Below are 21183 nucleotides of genomic sequence, written 5' to 3' on the forward strand. Positions count from 1 at the left end.
TCAACCTCCCGCCTCGGTGTACATTACTGTTTGGCGCATGCGCCGCCGCTCCCTGGGTACACCCGGAATCGGCTTACGGCTGAGCTTCATTCCAGCAAACTTCCGGGTGTAGTACAATATTACATGACAGTCACCTAGATGTCTTTTTAAAGGGGTACTCCGGTGAAAAACTTTTTTTTTTTTTTTTTTAAATCAATTGGTGTCAGAAAGTTAAACAGATTTGTAAATTACTTCTATTAAAAAATCTTAATCCTTCCTGTACTTATTAGCTGCTGAATACTACAGTGGAAATTATTTTCCGTTTGAAACACAAAGCTCTCTGCTGACATCATGAGCACAGTGCTCTCTGCTGACATCTCTGTCCATTTTAGGAACTGTCCAGAAAATCATATGTTTGCTATGGGGATTTCCTTTTACTCTGGACAGTTCCTAAAAAGGACAGAGATGTCAGCAGAGAGCACTGTGCTCATGATGTCAGCAGAGAGCTCTGTGTTTCAAACAGAAAATAATTTCCACTGTAGTATTCAGCAGCTGATAAGTAAAGGAAAGATTAAGATTTGTTAATAGAAGTAATTTACAAATCTGTTTAACTTTCTGGCACCAGTTGATTTAAAAAAAAAAAAAAAGTTTTTCACCGGAGTACCCCTTTTAATACAAGGATAGCTTGAGTCCTCCACAATGGTAACTGCTCCTACAGAGTCCTAGAGAGGGTCCTGGGCAGGGGGGACCCTACTTAATGATACTTATATGCCTAATAGGGTATATGGGCAGGGGTTTTCTTTATGAGAACAATTTACAGGAGAACTCCAGACAAAACGAACTTCTCTCCTATCCACAGGATAGGGGATAAGTAGCTGAATGCTGCCGGTGAAGGAGCTCATGCCGTCTGCAGCACCTGTTCCCACTGAGAGCCAGGGCCCGTTCTGGAGATTGCAGGGGTTCTCCTTAAGGATACGTTCACACGGGCGGATTACCTGCGGAATTTCCGCAGCGTATTTGCTGCGGAAAATCTGCAGCGGATTTTGCTACCATGGAGTCATCAGAAAATCCGCAATTCAGGCAGTTTTGCCGATTTTCCTTCGGAACCATTGAATTCAATGGTAGCAGATTATCTGCTGCTGATTTTCTGCATCAAACATGCTGCAGAAATTCTGCAGGTAATCCGCCTGTGTGAACGTACGTGTATTTGCTGCAGAGTTTTCTTTTTTTTTTTTGGGGGGGGGGGGGGGAGGGGGCATGAAACTACTCCGCACGATACCAGTGAGCATTATCCTATCCAGCAGATATTTTATAATCTCGCCTTTTTTTTTTAGGTGACATGATGTTAAAGGGGTTAATATAAGTGCAGAGATTTGGGTCATGAAGTCATTTTGTTACTATAGACACCGAGTCTTCCGCTCTCGAGCGCATTCCCTGTTGTGATGTTCAGGCCATTAGTGTCAACGAAACAAATAGCGGCGTTTTCTGAATCGTAGTTCAGTTCAGGTTGGGTACACGTACTGTATTTATCCTTGATTATGTTTTTTTTTTTTTGTTCTGTGATTATGTCATTTACACTACCTTACTGTGTATTCACGCATACAGTATTCTGCGCAGATTTTATGCGCAGGATTTTCTGCTGCAGATTTCAACGTAAACTAAATGACTGAACACAGCTTCAAATCCCGCGCATCAAATCTGCGCAGAATAATGTACGTGTGAATACCCCCTCACAGTGGATTCAGATGAAGCCTTGCCCTGCAGCACATCCTGTACGAGAGGAGGATACACAGTGTAGAACAGTGTCTCCTAACAAATGTGCCTCCAGCTGTTGCAAAACTACAACTCCCAGCGATTTTTTTTAGATTTTTTTTCTAAATAAAATGTATTTATTTTATATTTTACAAACATAGCAGCAAAACCACAACTCCAACTGTAGCCAAACTACAACCCCCAGCATGCCCGGACAGCCAACGGCTGTCCGGGCATGCTGGGGGTTGTAGTTTGGCTACAGCTGGAGTTGTGGTTTTGCTCTTATGTTTGTAAAATATAAAAAAAATACATTTTATTTAGAAAAAAATAAAAAAAAAAATCATTAGAGATGAGCGAACTTACAGTAAATTCGATTCGTCACGAACTTCTCGGCTCTGCAGTTGATGACTTTTCCTGCATAAATTAGTTCAGCTTTCAGGTGTTTCGGTGGGCTGGAAAAGGTGGATACAGTCCTAGGAGACTCTTTCCTAGGAATGTATCCACCTTTTCCAGCCCACCGGAGCACCTGAAAGCTGAACTAATTTATGCAGGATAAGCCATCAACTGCTGAGCCGAGAAGTTCGTGATGAATCAAATTTACTGTAAGTTCGCTCATCTCTAAAAATCATCACAGGGATTCCAATTTCCCAATACTTTCTCAGACTATTGGTTATGATACAGCACAGGGCTGTGTTCACCCATTGGGTTGTGTGTGTACAAAAATGGTATGGCAATTTTAATGCTAGTAAAAATCCAAAATTTTTAAGCTGACCTATACCTATAGGGAAACTGTTATAGTAAACACACCAGCACCATGTCATAGAGCAGAACTAGCCAAGCAGATTAATATATCGTTTTGTGTATACAGATTCAGTAGAACCTGTCACTTTAAATCTAAATCCCTACTCATTCTGGGCCCAGGAGTCCAATGGGAGGTCCTGCTTACTGGTTAGGACCGCCCATTGGACTCCTAATTTAGATTTAGATTAATAAATGAGAAGTTCTACAAAAAATATTTTCATACAAAGCTATATATATATATATATATATATATATATATATATATATATATCATGATTTTCAAAGTACCAGGTTCCCTTTTAAAGGGGTACTCCCCTGGAAAACTTTTTTTTTTTTTTTTTAATCAACTGGTGCCAGAAAGTTAAACAGATTTGTAAATGACTTCTAATTAAAAATCTTAATCCTTCTAGTACTTATCAGCTTCTATTTGCTCCACAGGAAGTTATTTGCTTTTTGAATTTTCTTTTCAGTCTGACCACAGTGCTCTCTGCTGACACCTCTGTCCATTTTAGGAACTGTGCGGAGCAGGAGAGGGTGGCTATGGATATTTGCTCCTACTCTGGACAGTTCCTAAAATGAACAGAGATGTCAGCAGAGAGCACTGTGGTCAGACAGAAAGGAAATTCAAAAAGAAAAGAACTTCCTGTGGAGCAAATAGAAGCTGATAAGTACTGGAAGGATTAAGATTTTTAAATAGAAGTCACTTACAAATCTGTTTAACTTTCCTGCACCAGTTGATAAAAAAAAAAAAAATGTTTTCCAGGGGAGTACCCCTTTAAAGGGGTACTCAAGCCTTTCAGTACTTACCAGCTGCTTTATGTCCTGGAGGAATCATGTAGGCATGGTGTTCTCTGCTGACACCTATTGCATTACTGTCCACAGCAGTAGCCAATCCACTTATCAAACCTCGCCTGCTCCTGACAGTTCCTGACACAGACAGAGGTGGCAGCAGAGAGCACCATGTCAACTGGAAAGATCACATGCCTGCATACATGAGCTGATAAGTACTGGAAGATTTGAGTTTAAAAAAAAAAATGTTCAAATAATAAATAACGAGTTAATTTGTATTTTTGTATGTGGCTTTTTATTTAATTTTTTTTATTTAGCAGTTTTGTAAATCAGGCTCAGGGCTCGTTCACACAGCCGCCTGCTTCCCTCAAAAAATACCCGTTATGCAGCCCTTTTGCTAATTTTGCATAGGGGTTGTAAAGGGCTGTAAACGGATCCTATTGATCTCAATGGGATTTTTTTTACATTCCTTTATCACCAATTTGCACCCGTTATGTTTCTAACCCGTTATTTTTGACGGCCAAAAGACGTTCCATGTACAATTTTTTTGCCCGTCAAAAATAACGGGTGAAAAACGGGTCTTTTAAATTTAACATTGAAATCTATGGGAAACGGGTTACAAAGGGGTTATCCTTTAATGTACCCGTTTTGTCCCAGTTAATTTCAATCCGTTTTTCTCCTCTATTTTCTTCTGAGCATGCTCAGAAGAGGTGGCGTGAACCAGGAATTAACGGATTAAAGAATTAACGGATTAAAAGGGTTTAAAACGGTTGCAAACGGATATAATAATGGAGTTTTCAACGGTTTTAAAAAAAATGGGTTACTAGACCCGTTTGCAATCTGTTTGCACCAGTTCGTAACCCGTTTTTTTCATGTTCCGTTATTTTACTTGAACGGGTGAATATCGGGACGGGAACCAATGGATTTGTGAACCTAGCCTTAGCTGCAATACCAGATCAAACCACTGGACAAGAGTGGCGCTGTTTTTTTAAAAACCTGATTAACAGAAAAAGCCTTTCCATATAACGCCTCCGTCCTCTGTACTGTATATAGTGTACAGGACACTCGTGCTTAGAATATCACAATCATTTCTTCTTTAAGGATGAAAACCTTATTTTAATTGTAGCGAGTTTAATAGTGTATTTAATCAGACGTGTAATCCCCGTCCTCAGAGGAGTTTGCATACAGCAGTCAGACATCTCCTGTACTTCTCAATGAGGAAATATTCTATTCACACCTGTTACATCTTTAATGAAGGAACCAGAACCGGGCAGATTCACGAAATGCAGGAACACAAGTCACCCACATTCCGCACCGCACGTTTCGCAGTTGTGCGCTGTAGATTCGCAGCAGGTTGCAGTTCACTGCTATGCAGGATCGGGACTAATAGGATCCTAAGTAGTGAAAATGAATAGGCCGATCCGTTATTACAGACTATATCCCCCTAATAAAAACACCAATAAATCATAAAGCTAATAAGCAATTTCTTTGCAATATCTGTATCTGTGAAAGATTCGTGTCTACCAGTATAATAGAGGTTGTTACCAAACTTTTCCAGACTACTGATTGGTGCATATATATATAATGCATTTTCTGTGTTGTTCATGAGTTTAGGAAAGATGGCGTACCTCTTACTGATCAGAGCCAGATACGGAAACATGCAAATTTTTTTTTTTTTTTTAATCAGTTTTTTTTTTTTCTGATTGTAATTTTTATTACATTATTATGGTGGCTGCCATCATGCCTGAGCTGTTCTTAACAGCATTTAGAGATATGCTTTACAGCAGAGCGTAAGGACATAGGCAACAATAGACAGGAGCTGTCCCAATGGGAAAATGTTACTGGGCATGCTCTGTGACCTTTAAAGAGGTCATGCCATAGGAGGGGGAGGCTGATCTGTGAGTTTCATCCATTGTCTTCCCTATCTTCTGGCATCATCGTTCACTGTAATTCTGCACAGATCACTTTCCAGAGGTCTCCTCCCCCCTTATCAACACAGACAGAACAGGAAGTCGCAGCTTAGTTTTTGGTCTAGTGGTAAGAATGGAAACTACACGATTTCATGATTCTTTTAAAATATAGAAAATAAAAAAGGGAAATTTTAGAAAAACACCAAAAACTCTTTATAAATATGTTTAACACAAAAACTTAATTAATAAATAAGTGTGTCATTTTCTGATGACAGGTTCCCTTTAAACAGATGTAATTTTTTTTACAAAAAAATTTTTTTTTTTTTTTTATCAAACTTTTTATTTTACCCAAGAAAAATTGACATATGAAACAATGGGTTTAACTGAGTTTAATTTATTTTTTTATCTTGATGTATTTGGTATGTTTTTCGCACATATAATTTTTAGTTAAAGGGATACTCCACTGGCCAGTGTTTGGAACATTTAGTTCCAAACACTGTGTGCGAGTGCTGTGGGGGGTCAGTCACGCCCCCTCGTGATGTCATACCACGCCCCTCAATGTAAGTCTATGGGAGGGGGTGTGGCTGCCGCCACACCCCCTCCCATAGACTTGCATCGATGGGCGAGGCCTAATTACAAAAGGGCGTGGTCAAACTAAATGTTTCAAACACTGGCCAGTGGAGTATCCCTTTAATAGAGGAGAATATCTTATGTTCAAGATCCTCATCTCGTGACCAGAACTGTTACAAAGTGTCTCCTGTCTCCTTGTATTGTCCGACATTACACAGACAAGGAAAGGTCCTCCAGATAGACAACCCATTGATGTAAGTGGATGCTGTGTAATGCTTTTTTCCCCCTGTGGTGGCGCTGCAGAGAAATAGAACACTTACTGCTTGGTTTCCTTACATATCACATCTGATTGTTGGGGCTTCCAGCAGGGAGGGCACACTTTGGAATTTGTGCGTTGTCAGGACACCTTTTAAAAAAGGTGGCGAACTCTTACAGGCCTGAAAAGAACATGGACCAGTTATCAAACAAAAGCAACAAATAACAGTACAGTTACATTTTCCCCCCAAACCTTTTAAGAAATTAAATAAAAACTCTGATTGGTTGTAATAAATAAGACCCAAATTATGCAAAGTCATAAGGTAATGGGGTTCTAAAGTAATCCTTGTTTGCCTCTTTTTTTTTTTTTTTTTGCAGAAGTTGGAGGCAAGAAGTTAAAAAGCACGATCCAGAGAAGTACGGAGACGGGTCTGGCAGTAGAGATGAGAAACTGGATGACGAGGCAAGCCAGTCGGGAGTCTAATGATGGGAGTATGAACAGCTACAGCTCCGAGGGGAAGTAAGTGTCTGATCATCCCTGATAAAGCTTTACCACCTAATATGTATCTCACCCCTACTGATCACTAAAGGTGCACAAGGTGAATCTCACCCTTACTGATCACTAAAGGTGCAAGAGGTGAATCTCACCTCTACTGATCACTAAAGGTGCACGAGGTGAATCTCACCCTTACTGATCACTAAAGGTGCAAGAGGTGAATCTCACCCCTACTGATCACTAAAGGTGCACGAGGTGAATCTCACCCCTACTGATCACTAAAGGAGCACGAGGTGAATCTCACCCCTACTGGTCACTAAAGGTGCACGAGGTGAATCTCACCACTACTGATCACTAAAGGTGCACGAGGTGAATCTCCCCCCCTACTGATCACTAAAGGTGCACGAGGTGAATCTCGCCAATACTGATCACTAAAGGTGGACAATGTGAATCTCACCCTTACTGATCACTAAAGACACACAAGGTGAATCTTACCCCCTACTGATCACTAAAGGTGCACAGTGTGAATCTCACCCTTACTGATCACTAAAGACACACAAGGTGAATCTTACCCCCTACTGATCACTAAAGACACACAAGGTGAATTTTACCCCCTACTGATCACTAATATTGCACAAGGTGAATCTCACTCCCTGCTAATGGTACACATGCTAAAACTCATCCCCTACTGATCAATAAAGACACACAAGGTGAATCTTACCCCTACTGATCACTAAAGGTGCACGAGGTGAATCTCACCCCTGCTGGTCACTTAAGGTGCACGAGGTGAATCTCACCCCTACTGATCACTAAAGGTGCACGAGGTGAATCCCCCCCTACTGATCACTAAAGGTGCACAAGGTGAATCTCACCACTACTGATCACTAAAGGTGCACAAGGTGAATCTCCCCCCTACTGATCACTAAAGGTGCACAAGGTGAATCTTACCCTTACTGATCACTGAAGACACACAAGGTGAATCTTACCCCTACTGATCAATAAAGGTGCACAGTGTGAATCTTACCCCCTACTGATCACTAAAGACACACAAGGTGAATATTACCCCCTACTGATCACTGAAGTTGCACAAGGTGAATCTTACCCCCTACTGATCACTGAAGGTATACATTGTATATTTCACTCCTACTGATCACTAAAGGTGCACGGGGTGAATCTCCCCCCTACTGATCACTTAAGGTGCACAAGGAGAATCTTACCCCCTACTGATCACTAAAGGTGCACAAGGAGAATCTTACCCCCTACTGATCACTAAAGGTGCACAAGGAGAATCTTACCCCCTACTGATCACTAAAGGTGCACAGGGTGAATCTTACCCCTACTGATCACTTAAGGTGCACAAGGAGAATCTTACCCCCTACTGATCTCTGAAGGTATACATTGTATATCTCACTCCTACTGATCACTAAAGGTGCACATGGTAAATCTCATCCCCTTTTGATCTCTAATGGTACACATGGTGAATATCACCTCCTTCTGATCACTGAAGATTTACATGGTAAATCTCACCTCTTACTGATCACTTATGGTACACATGCTGAATCTTAGGCTACATTCACACTGCCAGCTGTCTCCGGCAGTGTGAAGCCCGTTATTTTAGGATCGAGAATAGCGGAAGAAAAAATAGTGCTTGCACCATTTTTTTCTGCTATTCTCTCTGTAAAAAACTGTGCCCGACGGACCCCATTGACTATAATGGGGTCCATCGGGACCCGTTATTGCCCTTATGACCCGTCAAAATGATGGCCGTCAAACTGAAAAAAAAAAGAAAGAGAGTTTGACGGGGCATACCGGTAGTGTGAAAGGGGCCTTACTCCTTACTGATCACTAAAGATACACATGGTAAATCTTACCCCCCTATGGTTCACACAGGGTACACATGGTAAATCTCACCTCTACTGATCACTACAGGTTCACATGGTAAATCTCCCCCCTACTGATCACTACAGGTACACATGGTAAATCTCACCCCTTACTGATCACTAAAGGTACACATGGTAAATCTCACCTCCACTGATCACTACAGGTACACATGGTAAATCTCACCTCTACTGATCACTAAAGGTACACAATGTGAATCTCACCCCTTACTGATCACTAAAGGTACACATGGTAAATCTCACCCCTTACTGATCACTAAAGGTACACATGGTAAATCTCACCTCCACTGATCACTACAGGTACACATGGTAAATCTCACCTCTACTGATCACTAAAGGTACACAATGTGAATCTCACCCCTTACTGATCACTAAAGGTACACATGGTGAATCTCCCCCCTACTGATCACTACAGGTACACATGATAAATCTCACCCCTTACTGATCACTAAAGGTACACATGATAAATCTCACCCCTTACTGATCACTACAGGTACACAAGGTGAATCTCACCTCTACTGATCACTAAAGGTACACATGGTGAATCTCCCCCCCTACTGATCACTACAGGTACACAAGGTGAATCTCACCTCTACTGATCACTACAGGTACACAAGGTGAATCTCACCCGCTACTGATCAATCAAGTAAAGGTGCACATGGTGAATATCCCATCTATTTCAGTAGTAGAGCTCATTGAATTTCTTTGAGATGTTGAGGAAGCTGTAACATCAGGATCCTGGTGCATGGGGCCCCTCTGCAACAAATGAAAACATCACCATCATAAATGACACATGTTTTTTTTTACAGATGACGCATTGAGATTCATGTTTTATGTGTCTACAATAAAAGAGAGTCCAAGCTTCATGTTTTACCATCATTGTTGCCCTGAACACAAAAAATTACAACCTGACTTTTTGATCACAATGAATTGTCCACCTAGAGTCAAGGTTTCCAAACTGGGGTCCTCCGGCTGTTGCAAAACTACAACTCTCAGCACGCCCGGACAGCCGTCGGCTGTCCGGGCGCGTTAAGAGTTGCAGTTTTGCAAGATCTGAAGGTCCATAGTTTGGAGAAAACTGACCTACAGTCTAAAGTATTTGCCCAGTCCCCACCTTTAGTCACCAAACTCAACTGACCAATCCAGTACTGCTGCATTTGATAATCTTGACTCTGCTACATCTGTATGTTAACATTTTAATGACGACCTTTGTCTTTCTTGCAGCCTAATATTTCCCGGGGTCCGGCTGGGGTCTGACAGTCAGTTTAGCGACTTCCTCGATGGACTTGGTCCCGCACAATTAGTTGGAAGGCAGACCTTAGCTACTCCGTCTATGGGTATGTCCTTTCTATTCTTCCAGGATTCCCAAAAGGGAATGGTAGCAATTCGTATGCTTCAAATTTATCATCCATATTTGCATTTCCTGTGTGATGTATTGAAAATATTTAAAGGAAAACTGTCGGCCAGCTCACGCATACTAAACCCAATATACTGGGTGATACTGTGGGTGAACTGGAGTCCAACGAGGGGTCACTTACTTTAGTGTGTGCCCTGGCCGCTGAGTTCTCCCCCCCGAAAAAGTTCTGTTTGCTCTCTCTGTAGTAGCGCTTTGAAGGCGGTCCCCTGGTGTCCATATTTCGTTGGGTCCTGGGGGAAGTGGCCTCAACCCGCCCCCGTGGTTTGCATATTCATTTTCTTCACATGCCCCCGGAGTGTAGCGTTCTGTCTGCAGAGCGCAAGTGCTTGAAGATTTTACGCAGCTGTCTATGTCTAACACCAACATCACCTGACTCTGCACCGCAGGCCCATATTAGGCCCCTATGATCTTAGCCTAAGGGCCCGTTCACACTACGGAGTTTTCGTGCTGAATTTCCACAATGAAATTCTGCACGTATTCTGCTTGCAGCAGAATTCCATTGATCTCAATGGGATTCTGCTGCTCAGTTCACACTATGTAAGTTCCAGGCACTACACTGTACTGAATGGGATGGTGCTTGTCTAAAATTTAGCCCACATGAATTAAGACGGGCAGAAGATTGGGCCGGGCAGGAGATTGAGTCGGGCGGGAGATTGGGTTGGGCGGGAGATTGGATCGGGCAGGAGAATGGGTCTGGCGGAAGATTGGTTTGGGCGAGAGATTGGGTCGGGCAGGAGATTGGGTTGGGCAGGAGATTGGGCCGGGCAGGAGATTGGATCGGGAAGGAGATTGGGTCGGCATGAGATTGGGTTGGTCGGGAGATTGGGTTGGGCAGGAGATTGAGTCGGCAGGAGATTGGGTCGGGCAGGAGATTGGGTTGGGCGGGAGATTGGATCGGGCAGGAGAATGGGTCTGGCGGAAGATTGGTTTGGGCAGGAGATTGGGCCGGGCAGGAGATTGTGTCGGGCAGGAGATTGTGTCGGCATGAGATTGGGTCGGACGGGAGATTGAGTCGGGCAGGAGATTGGGTTGGGCAGGAGATTGATTCAGCAGGAGATTGGGTCGGGCAGGAGATTGGGTCGGCAGGAGATTGGGTCGGCAGGAGATTGGGTTGGGCAGGAGATTGGGTTGGGCAGGAGATTGGGCTGGGCAGGAGATTGGGCCGGGCAGGAGATTGGGTCGGCATGAAATTGGGTCGGACGGGAGATTGGGTCGGGCAGGAGATTGGGTCGGGCAGGAGATTGAGTCGGCAGGAGATTGGGTCGGGCAGGAGATTTGGACGGGCAGGAGATTGGGTCTGGCGGGAGATTGAGTTGGGCAGGAGAACGGGTAGAAGATGCGCCATATTTATCATAGTGGTATATGTTTTCTAATAGATTTGGTGACTCTTGGCGCATGGTAGACATTTTACCCCTCTTTACACCACCTGACCGTTACTTTGTGTTAAAAAACTGGTGAACGACATTCATAAATCTGATGCATGTGTTGAAAACACATAGTAAATTTTTTTTTTGTGAATTTCGAGCAAGAATTCTGCTACATTTGGAATGGCGTGTTATATACAAAATGACAATGTTTCCCATCCAGGGTGCCGCCAACTGTTGCAAAACTACAACTCCCATCATGCCTGGACAGCCAAAGGCTGTCCGGGCATGCTGGGAGTTGTAGTTTTGCAACAGTCGGCGGCACCCTGGTTGAGAAATACTGCAATATGAGCATGGTGCGGATTTTCAAATACCCGAAACCTCTAAGTCGTCATGGTGAACTGGTTCATTTAATGGAACTATTTTTCTGCATTTGTGCGGCTCTGTAAACAAGGTCTCTTGTGTCTTTCTTATAGGTGATATCCAGGTTGGAATGATGGACAAGAAGGGACAGTTAGAAGTGGAGGTTATAAGAGCTCGGGGTCTTGTGGTAAAACCAGGATCGAAGACACTGCCAGGTGAGACCGGCGTTTCCTGAAGAATTCGGATCCCCTTTTAGGCCTTTTTCACACAGCGGAATTTCCAAGCGGAATCCTGCAGGAAAATTCTGCTTAGAAACTCTGTTGCCGCAGAGTCCCATTGTAATTGTATTCTGCTGCACGGTGCACACGGTGGAATTTCTGCAGCAAAAACATTAACATGTCAATTCTTTCTGTGGAATCAAGATTGGAATGGAAACCTGTATCTAATTTTTTATTATTATTATTATTTTTTTTTACTATAGGGTATATTCCTTGTATAGTACAGTCATTGTATTATGAAACGCTATGCAACTTCTTACTGTACTGTCAAGATATCTTTGTGATGTCAGTGAATGGAACCATTTGTGTTTGCATCCCGTGGCTAAGAATCTGTTCTGACCGATCCATGTTCAAACGGAGAGAGTTTGTCACAGTGTGTCAGTGTAGGTTTTTACTCCCCAGCCGGCTGCTCTGTCTGCCCTTTTCACTCCATAGACTTGTGCAGTGGGTCGGGTAACACTTTAACACCTGGGGTGTCTGCAGTAAAAGATGGAAGTATTCTGATTTATTAACAGTAAGGGTCTATTCACTCGGCAGAATTTCCGCAGAAATTAAAGGGGTTATCCAGGGAAAAACTTATATATATATCAACTTGCTCCAGAAAGTTAAACAGATTTGTAAATTACTTCTATTAAAAAATCTTAATCCTTTCAGTACTTATGACCTTCTGAAGTTAAGGTTGTTATTTTCTGTCTAAGTGCACTCTGATGACATGTGTCTCGGGAAACGCCCAGTTTAGAAGCAAATCCCCATAGTAAACCTCTTCTAAACTGGGCGTTTCCAGAGACAGGTGTCATCAGAGAGCACTTAGACAGAAAAAAACAACCTTAACTTCAGAAGCTCATAAGTACTGAAAGGATTAAGATTTTTTTAATAGAAGTAATTTCAAATCTGTTTAACTTTCTGGAGCCAGTTGATATATATTAAAAAAAGTTTTTTTCCTGGATAACCCCTTTAAAGCCCAATAGACTTCTATGGGATTCCGCACTCCCATCCACACTTCTGAATTTCTGTATGCGGATTCCGCACAAGCCAGAAACCACCCAAATGAATGTGGAAGCTGAATTGGTGCGGATGTGCGTAAATTCTGTCGTGTGAATAGACCCTAAGATAGATGAGCTTGTATGCTCTTAGAATACTTAATTTAGAGTAAGTACTGTGAACCAACAATAATAATTCCCCCCATATGTTAAAGGGGTACTCTGGTGGAAAACACATTTTTTTTTCTAATCAACTGGTGCCAGAAAGTTAAACAGATTTGTAAATGACTTCTATTAAAAAATCTTAATCCTTCCAGTACGTATCAGCTGTTGTATGCTCCACAGGAAGTTGTGTAGTTGTTTCCAGTCTGACCACAGTGCTCTCTGCTGCCACCTCTGTCCATGTCAGGAACTGTCCAGAGTAGGATAGGTTTGCTATAGGGATTTGCTCCTGCTCTGATATGGACAGAGGTGGCAGCAGAGAGCACTGTGGTCAGACTGGAAAGAACTACACAACTTCCTGTGGAGCATACAACAGCTGATAAGTACTGGAAGGATTAAGATTTTTACATAGAAGTAATTTACAAATCTGTTTAACTTTTTGGCACCAGTTGATTTAAAAGAAATTGTTTTCTACTCCCTCTAAATTACACATCCAGATTATGCTGATTTACCACTCAACTAAGGAGACCCACACAAAATATCGACCTGGAAGGTGTGGGCAGGCAGACGTCAAACTTATACTGGACCTTGCACCAGTTTGCTGACTGATTAGACGGTATACATATTAATTAGCTGCCCTAATTGACCCATCTAGTGCCACCTATTGATAGCTATTCTATAAAGCAATGTTTGACTCAAAAAAAGATGCCTTTGAACATGACTGGGGAAATCTGCCAATCCAGTGACCTTATCTGTAGACAGCTGATTTTAGGTTCTTGTTCCTAGTCAGAACAGAGAAGGCTGCTGATTACTAGAGAGACAGCTTTCTTCCTTCAATGCAAGTAAGACTCCACACGCCATCTGGTTCTCCTTAAAAAGAACCAGACCCTCACTTCAGTATTGCATTTAAGTCTTAAAGGGGTACTCCACTGGAAAAATTTCAATTTTTTATTTTAAATGAACTGGTGCCAGAAAGTTAAACAGATTTGTAAATTACTTCTATTAAAAAAAATCTTAATCCTTCCAGTACTTATCAGCTGCTGTTATGATCCACAGGAAGTTATTTTCTTTTTGGATTTCCTTTCTGCCTGATCACAGTGCTCTCTGCTGACACCATTGTCCATTTTAGGTACTGTCCAGAGTAGGAGCAAATCCCCATAGAAAACATATACTGCTCTGGACAGTTCCTAAAATGGACAGAGGTGTCAGCAGAGAGCACTGTGGTCAGGCAGAAAGAAAATAACTTCCTGTGGATCATAACAGCAGCTGATAAGTAATGGAAGGATTAAGATTTTTTTTTAATAGAAGTAATTTACAAATCTGTTTAACTTTCTGGCACCAGTTGATTTAAATAACATTTTTTTTCCAGTGGAGTACCCCTTTAAGGCTTCCTTTAGCTGTAAGGCAATGTTTCCCAACCAGGGTGCCTGCAGCTGTTGAAAAACTAAAACTCCCAGCATGCCCGGACAGCCTTTGGCTGTCCGGGCATGCTGAAAGTTTTAGTTTTTCAACAGCTGCAGGCTCCCTGGTTTTGAAACACTGATGTAAGGCATACACTGTTCTGTATTTGAATATGATCAAAGTTGTCACAGTTCTCCTCACTGTATTTAAAGGCCAAGGAAGTGATTTCTTTTTCCATTTATTCGTTATACATGATAAGGGGTATTCTTACCACAGAGTCTTCCTTCTCCTCTGTCTCCTCCATCTCTGCCATTGATGACCCTTTTGATGGCCCCAGCGGGGAGGTCATAGAATGTTGTCAAATATTTTTGATGTGTCCTTTGGATATATGGTGTGAATACTCCCTTAAGGACGCAGCCCATTTTGACCTTAAGGACGCAGCCGTTTTTTGCAAATCTGACCTCTATCACTGTAAGCATTAATAACTTTGGGATGTTTCAACTTATGAATTTGATTCCGAGATTTATTTTGAGACATTTTCTACTTTAGGTTAGCGGTAAATTTTTGACGGCACTTGCATAATTTCTTGGTGAAAAATTCCAAACTTTCATGAAAAATTTGAAAATCTAGCATTTTTTTTAACTTTTAAACTCTCTGCTTTATAAGGAAAATGGACATGCCAAATAAATTATATATTTATTCACAAATACAATTTGTCTACTTTATGTTTGCATCATAAAGTTGACGTTTTTTTACTTTTTGAAGACATTAAAGGGCTTCAAAGTTCAGCAGCAATTTTCCAATTTTTCGCAAAAATTTCTAAATCAGAATTTTTCAGCGACCAGTTCAGTTTGAAGTGGATTTGAGGGGCCTTTCTGTGAGAAATTTTCCATAAATGACCCCATTATAGAAACTGCACCCCTCAATGTATTCAAAATGACATTCAGAAAGTTTATTAACCCTTTAGGTGTTTCACAGGAATAGCAGTTTCGGCCCCTTTCACACTATGAAGTTGTACCATTAAAAGACCTGTTATAAACTTCCGTTAGAAAAGCCTTAAAAACGGATGTTAAATGGTTTACAAAATCCCATTAAAGTCTATGGGATGTTTTGATTATCCGTAATGACCCGTTATTACTTTTGAGCATGTTCAGAAGAGGTGACATCAGCAGACTCCTGCAGTGCTGAGAGACTACTACTACTCTCATCATGGAACAGACTTGTTTCCATGATGGGAGTAGTAATTCTCTGGCTGTGGGAGTCTGCCGGTGGCTGGAGAGGCTACATTAGTGTTTTTATTACAACCCCCATCATGGAACAGACTCTGTTTCATGATGGGGGTTGTAGTACAGGAGCTGAGGGATTGATCGCACCGGGTCTCACTTCTCAGACCCAATGCGATTAGAAGTTATTAAACAGGGGGGCGGGTGGCATGCTGCGCTCCCCTGCGATGTACGATGTATTTTACTTTCATTTTAAAATTCCCTATTTTGGAAACTACACCCCTCAAGAAACGTAACAAGGGGTCCGTTTGACGACTTTTCGTTAAAGTGGGAGGTGTAAATGAAAAAAAAAATTCCACTAAAATGCAGGTTTTTCCCCAAAGTTACAATTTTTTCAAGGGGTAATAGGAGAAAATGCCCCCCAAAATTTATAACCCCATTTCTTCTGAGTATGGAAATACCCCATGTGTGGACGTAAAGCACTCTGCAGACGAACTACAATGCTCAGAAGAGAAGGAGCCACATTTGGCTTTTAAAAGCAAATTTTGCTGAAATGTTTTTTTGGGGGCATATCCCATTTAGGAAGCCCCTATACAGAACAGCAAAAACCCCACATGGCATACTAATTTGGAAACTACACCCCTCAAGGCACGGAACAAGGGGTCCAGTGAGACTTAACACCCCACAGATGTTTGACGGATTTTCACAAAAGTTGGACTTAAAAATTTTCACAAAAATGGTGGTTAAAGGGGGTACTCCACTGGAAAACATTTTTTTTAAATCAACTGGTGCCAGAAAGTTAAACAGATTTGTAAATTACTTCTATTAAAAAATCTTAATTCTTCCAGTACTTATCAGATGCTATATGCTCCACAGGAAGATCTTTTCTTTTTGAATTTCCTTTCTGTCTGACCACAGTACTCTCTGTTGACACCTCTGTCCATGTCAGGAACTGTCCAGAGTAAGAGCAAATCCCCCATAGCAAACCTATCCTGCTCTGGACATTTCCTAAAATGGACAGAGGTGTCAGCAGAGAGCACTGTGGTCAGCCAGAAAGGAAATTCAAAACGAAAAAGAACTTCCTGTGGAGCATACAGCATCTTATAAGTACTGGAAGGATTAAGATTTTAAATGGAAGTCATTTACAAATCTGTTTAACTTTCTGGCACCAGTTGATTTAAAAAAAAATTTTTTTTTCCAGTGGAGTACCCCTTTAAATAATAACTAGCATTGTAACGTACTGTACAGATTAGCAGGACAACATTTGTAACTACCAATAATCCACAATTAAACACCCAATAAACAGCTATAGTGCCCTCGGCGGATAGCGGACACGCAGTAATACTGTGTAATGAATGGACTTAGTTATTTGTTGTCGGGATAATCTCCATATTTATCCTCTGAGCCCCGTCACATTCTGTATACATTTCGCTAATGAATCTCTCGTCGTCCCATCATTTGATTTGTACAACAGCTGGAAATGAGAAATTATGATAATTATTCAACGTGATAAATGGCGCTTTCCATTAATACATTTTATTTCACATTATGCGATGAGCCTTCTACGGCAGACCGGGCCTAACCCTATACTTGTCTCGTTTGTCCCCCGCAGCACCGTATGTAAAGGTGTATCTCTTGGAAAATGGAACCTGCATAGCCAAAAAGAAAACAAAAGTAGCAAGAAAAACGCTGGAGCCTTTATACCAGCAGCTGTTATCTTTTGAAGAATCGCCACAAGGGAAGGTCTTACAGGTAATGTTTTTAAAATGTATAATTGTTTAATATTGAAGTTATAGGTTTCTTAGCTTTTACCTGTTAGGCCTCGTTTACATGGAGGAATTTCTGAGCAGAATATTCCGCTTGGAAATTCCGCTGCAGATGCATTTTAGAGAAATCATAGCACTAAGTGAGGCTTCCCTCCCTAAGTCACTATACACAGAAAGGAAAATAATAGAGAGAGAAGACCAAAAGGGCGCCTAGTGGATTACCCATGGCAGAGGGTAAAGTGGATAGAGACAAAAGTGGCCGCTCACCTGGAGTGTGAATAATACACATATCACCCTTGTCGGGTAGCAGAGGGGATGGTCCTAGCTTGTTGCATCACCGTGGGGTGGCGGATGTGCGGCAATCCCTCTCCACATACAAAACATGCAAAAAAAAAATGGCAGAGCCCTGTTAGGATTATGCGTTTCAGGGTATCAACCCCTTCATCAGATCAGGAGCATATGCAGCCTGCTTTATATACAAACAGTGAATACAAACCTAGGTATGTATTCACTATTTGTATATATAGCAGGCTACACTGTAAATTGTTTGGCGCACGTGAACGCTATGACGTCAATGCTTCATATTTTCCTGGGTCACATCTTGTAGCGAACAGGCCTAGGATCCCTATAGTGTATCCATTTTTCACCAGGTGCCCTAGAGGAAATAATGGTCCTATGCATGCTCTTCAACCATCCAATTGTAGAAATGAGGACATAAAAGTCCCATTATTCCCCCCCCCCCCCCCCCTCCCGTTTACTCAGTGCAGATTATGGGATTATCTCTCCACATTTAAAGTAACTAATACCGAACAAGATTTAAAGGGGTACTCCGCTGCTCAGCATTTGGAACAAACTGTTCCGAACACTGGAGCTGGCGCCAGTAGCTTGTGACATCATAGCCCTGCCCCTCATGATGTCACGCCCGCCCACTCAATGTAAGTGTATGGGAGGGGGTGGCACGCCCCCTCCCATAGACTTGCATTGAGTGGGCGGGGCTATGACATCACAAGCTCCCGGTGTGAGGTGTTTTTTTGCGCCCCCGTAGATCCATGCATCCGCTCCTCCCCCAGCTCTTCAAAGATTTCCAAAGCTAGAGCTGGGGGGGGGGGGGCAGAGCAAGGGGAGGGAGTAGGTTCACGCCCCCTCCCTCATCTCCCCTCCCTGAGCTCGGCTGGACGCAGATCTCTATGGCACGCCCCCTCCCTGAGGACATAGATCGCCACGGCAGGTCCCCTCCCTCATCTCCCCGAGCTGAGGACGTAGAGCAGTGCTCCCAATGAGCTCTATGTGTAAAGGGGGACATACTGTACGGGCTAAAGGAGGACATACTGTACGGGCTAAAGGGGGACATGAGGGAGGGGACCTGCCGTGGAGATTTACGTCCTCAGCTCGGGGAGATGAGGGAGGGGACCTGCCGTGGCGATCTATGTCCTCAGGGAGGGGGCGTGCCGTAGAGATCTGCGTCCAGCCGAGCTCAGGGAGGGGAGATGAGGGAGGGGGCGTGAACCTCCTCCCTCCCCTTGCTCTGCCCTCCCCCAGTTCTAGCTTCGGAAATCTTCGGAGAGCTGGGGGAGGAGCGGACGCATGGATCTACGGGGGCGCAAAAAACCACCTCACACCAGCTCCAGCTTTCGGAACAGAGTACCCCTTTAAGACCTATTATTTACACACTGGGGCCAAATGAATAATCTTTAGGGAGTCCCCGTATTAGCAATAAAACTACAATTGTTGCAGGCTTTTCTTTGGGCTGGTTAATATCGTGTATACTATTTCCTTTTTTTATTTCAACAGATAATTGTCTGGGGCGATTATGGACGTATGGATCACAAGTCATTCATGGGTGTAGCACAGATACTATTAGATGAACTGGACCTGTCCAATATGGTGATTGGATGGTTTAAACTGTTCCCCCCTTCCTCTCTAGTAGACCCAACGTTAGCTCCTTTGACCCGAAGAGCATCCCAGTCATCTCTGGAAAGTTCCACAGGACCTTCTTATGCTCGGTCATAGCACCTGTGAAAAAACTGTTGTCTCTGCAACCAGCGTTTCAAAAAAAAAAAAAAATAAGTATCTAAAAATAAAAACAAAATCACAAGAAATCAAATTCTGACAGGTCGCGCACCCTGGTAAACACTGCATGCTTAATGTTGTGTCCTCTGAGCCTGTTTCTAGGGATAAGGAGCGATCCTGTGTTCTCAGCGGAAGTTGCACACATTGTGCGCCATAGGTGGCTCTCAGGTGGAGTGGAGCTAACCAACAGGTATGGAGATCGGTGAAGCTCAGTTCTTGTCGAATCTGAAGCCATGGATTACTGACACTAGACAAAATAAAAATAAAGAAATGCTTCATGCAACGAAAGTCATCGTCAGTGGCATATCACGTTGTTGCAAAATTTTCTTTTGGTATTTGCCCCCAAAGACTGGGAACCCACCCAAGGAAAAGTAAGCAGTGATGGCAGAATATGATGGCGGAAGACAGAACACCAGTGTTATTATTCAGGATGAACATCGTGGACGGAGCCCGCAGTCCGCTAAAGCCGGCTTATACTAGTCATTCAAGGGATCCATGATATGATGAGTTCTCCGGGGAAGGGTTTTTTTTTTTGTCCGTGGTTATTCCATCGTTAAAGAACTAAACTTTTTTATTATTATTATTGGTTAATTTATTTTATTTTTAATTCATTTTGCATGGACATAGATCTAACTGAACACTGAAAAAAAATTTAATTTTCTTTGGGCTGCAACTTGCAAAAAAGAAACATAAAAAAATCAAATATGACCGGAAAAAAAAAAAAAAAAAAGATACAGCCATTTTCAACAATTTCTATTCTTTTTAAAGAGAGCAAAAATTTCACTAGTGCATGGTTTTAAAAAAGGGGAGAGAATGCAACAGCGTGAAACAAGGACAAACCACGTTTCTCATTCTTCAAAAACGACGGCAAAAAAGATACCACAACAGCCCTGGGTCTGTGTTTTGGCAGACGTATGTTAAAATAGTAAACAAAATGAAAAAAAAAACAAACAAACAAAAAACAATTCTTTCTAGCGAATATTAAAAGAAAAAAAATTCTCTTTATGTGACAAGAAATAAATGTAACATATACAATTTATTTAAATGTGAAAGGTAAAAGCCTTGTAAAGTTTTAACATTTCTGTGCAATTTGTTCATGTCTTCTCCCACAGGTCCCCCGATTTTGCATTGTGTCCTTCAGTACCACGTGTCTCCCAGAACCTCTTTTTCTGATTCCAGTGTTTAGGGATTGTTAATGGCGCACACGTTTCTCCTCTCCCCGCCCCCCCCCCGTCCATCGTGTGCCATGACCGCTCCTTTAGCCTTTGTTCGAAAGAAAGTTTTGCAGACTTTTTAACCCTGCGTTCTTGAATCCTCTGACAAAAAAAACCTAGTTTGTCCTGGCAAAGAATGGAAGCGCCCAGCCTTCTGGCTTCCATCGCATAGCAAACCTTTCTTTAATGTCAAGCATGTTGAAAACTCTTTTTTGCAACATGGCTTGGGAATACCTAAGGTAATTCAGCATGTATTTGATATAGAAGATATTTGAACTTTTTTGCAATATCTTGTACAGTGCATGGTAACTATTTTTTTCACCATCCAGTTGAGTCTTAATGGGAAAAAAATAAAAAGAAATCTTACAATTCCGTGGCCATTTTCGAAATAAGAAAGAAAAAAAAATACAACAAAAAATAAACTAAAAAAAATTCTTTGTCAGCACCGAAGCATTGTTATCTTGAGGGTTAAAACTGAAATTCCTACCATGGAAC

General features: G+C 42.1%; 1 protein-coding gene across 13 annotated transcripts in view; it reads left to right on the forward strand.

Annotated features, from left to right (window-relative positions):
- The window catches only part of RIMS2 (regulating synaptic membrane exocytosis 2), a 680796-nt gene extending 660543 nt beyond the window's left edge, over positions 1 to 20253 (forward strand). For all 13 annotated transcript variants that reach the window (XM_056522548.1, XM_056522549.1, XM_056522550.1 and 10 more), the window contains 5 exons: positions 6435 to 6576; positions 9675 to 9787; positions 11708 to 11809; positions 17251 to 17390; positions 19196 to 20253. In XM_056522548.1, coding sequence (XP_056378523.1) covers positions 6435 to 6576; positions 9675 to 9787; positions 11708 to 11809; positions 17251 to 17390; positions 19196 to 19414 — 716 coding nt within the window. In that variant the 3' untranslated portion in view covers positions 19415 to 20253. The remainder of the gene's footprint in view (positions 1 to 6434; positions 6577 to 9674; positions 9788 to 11707; positions 11810 to 17250; positions 17391 to 19195) is intronic.
- The last annotated feature ends 930 nt before the right edge of the window (positions 20254 to 21183 follow it).

The sequence above is a fragment of the Hyla sarda genome, chromosome 5 (genome assembly GCF_029499605.1).
Source record: "Hyla sarda isolate aHylSar1 chromosome 5, aHylSar1.hap1, whole genome shotgun sequence".
Taxonomy (NCBI): Eukaryota; Metazoa; Chordata; class Amphibia; order Anura; family Hylidae; genus Hyla; species Hyla sarda.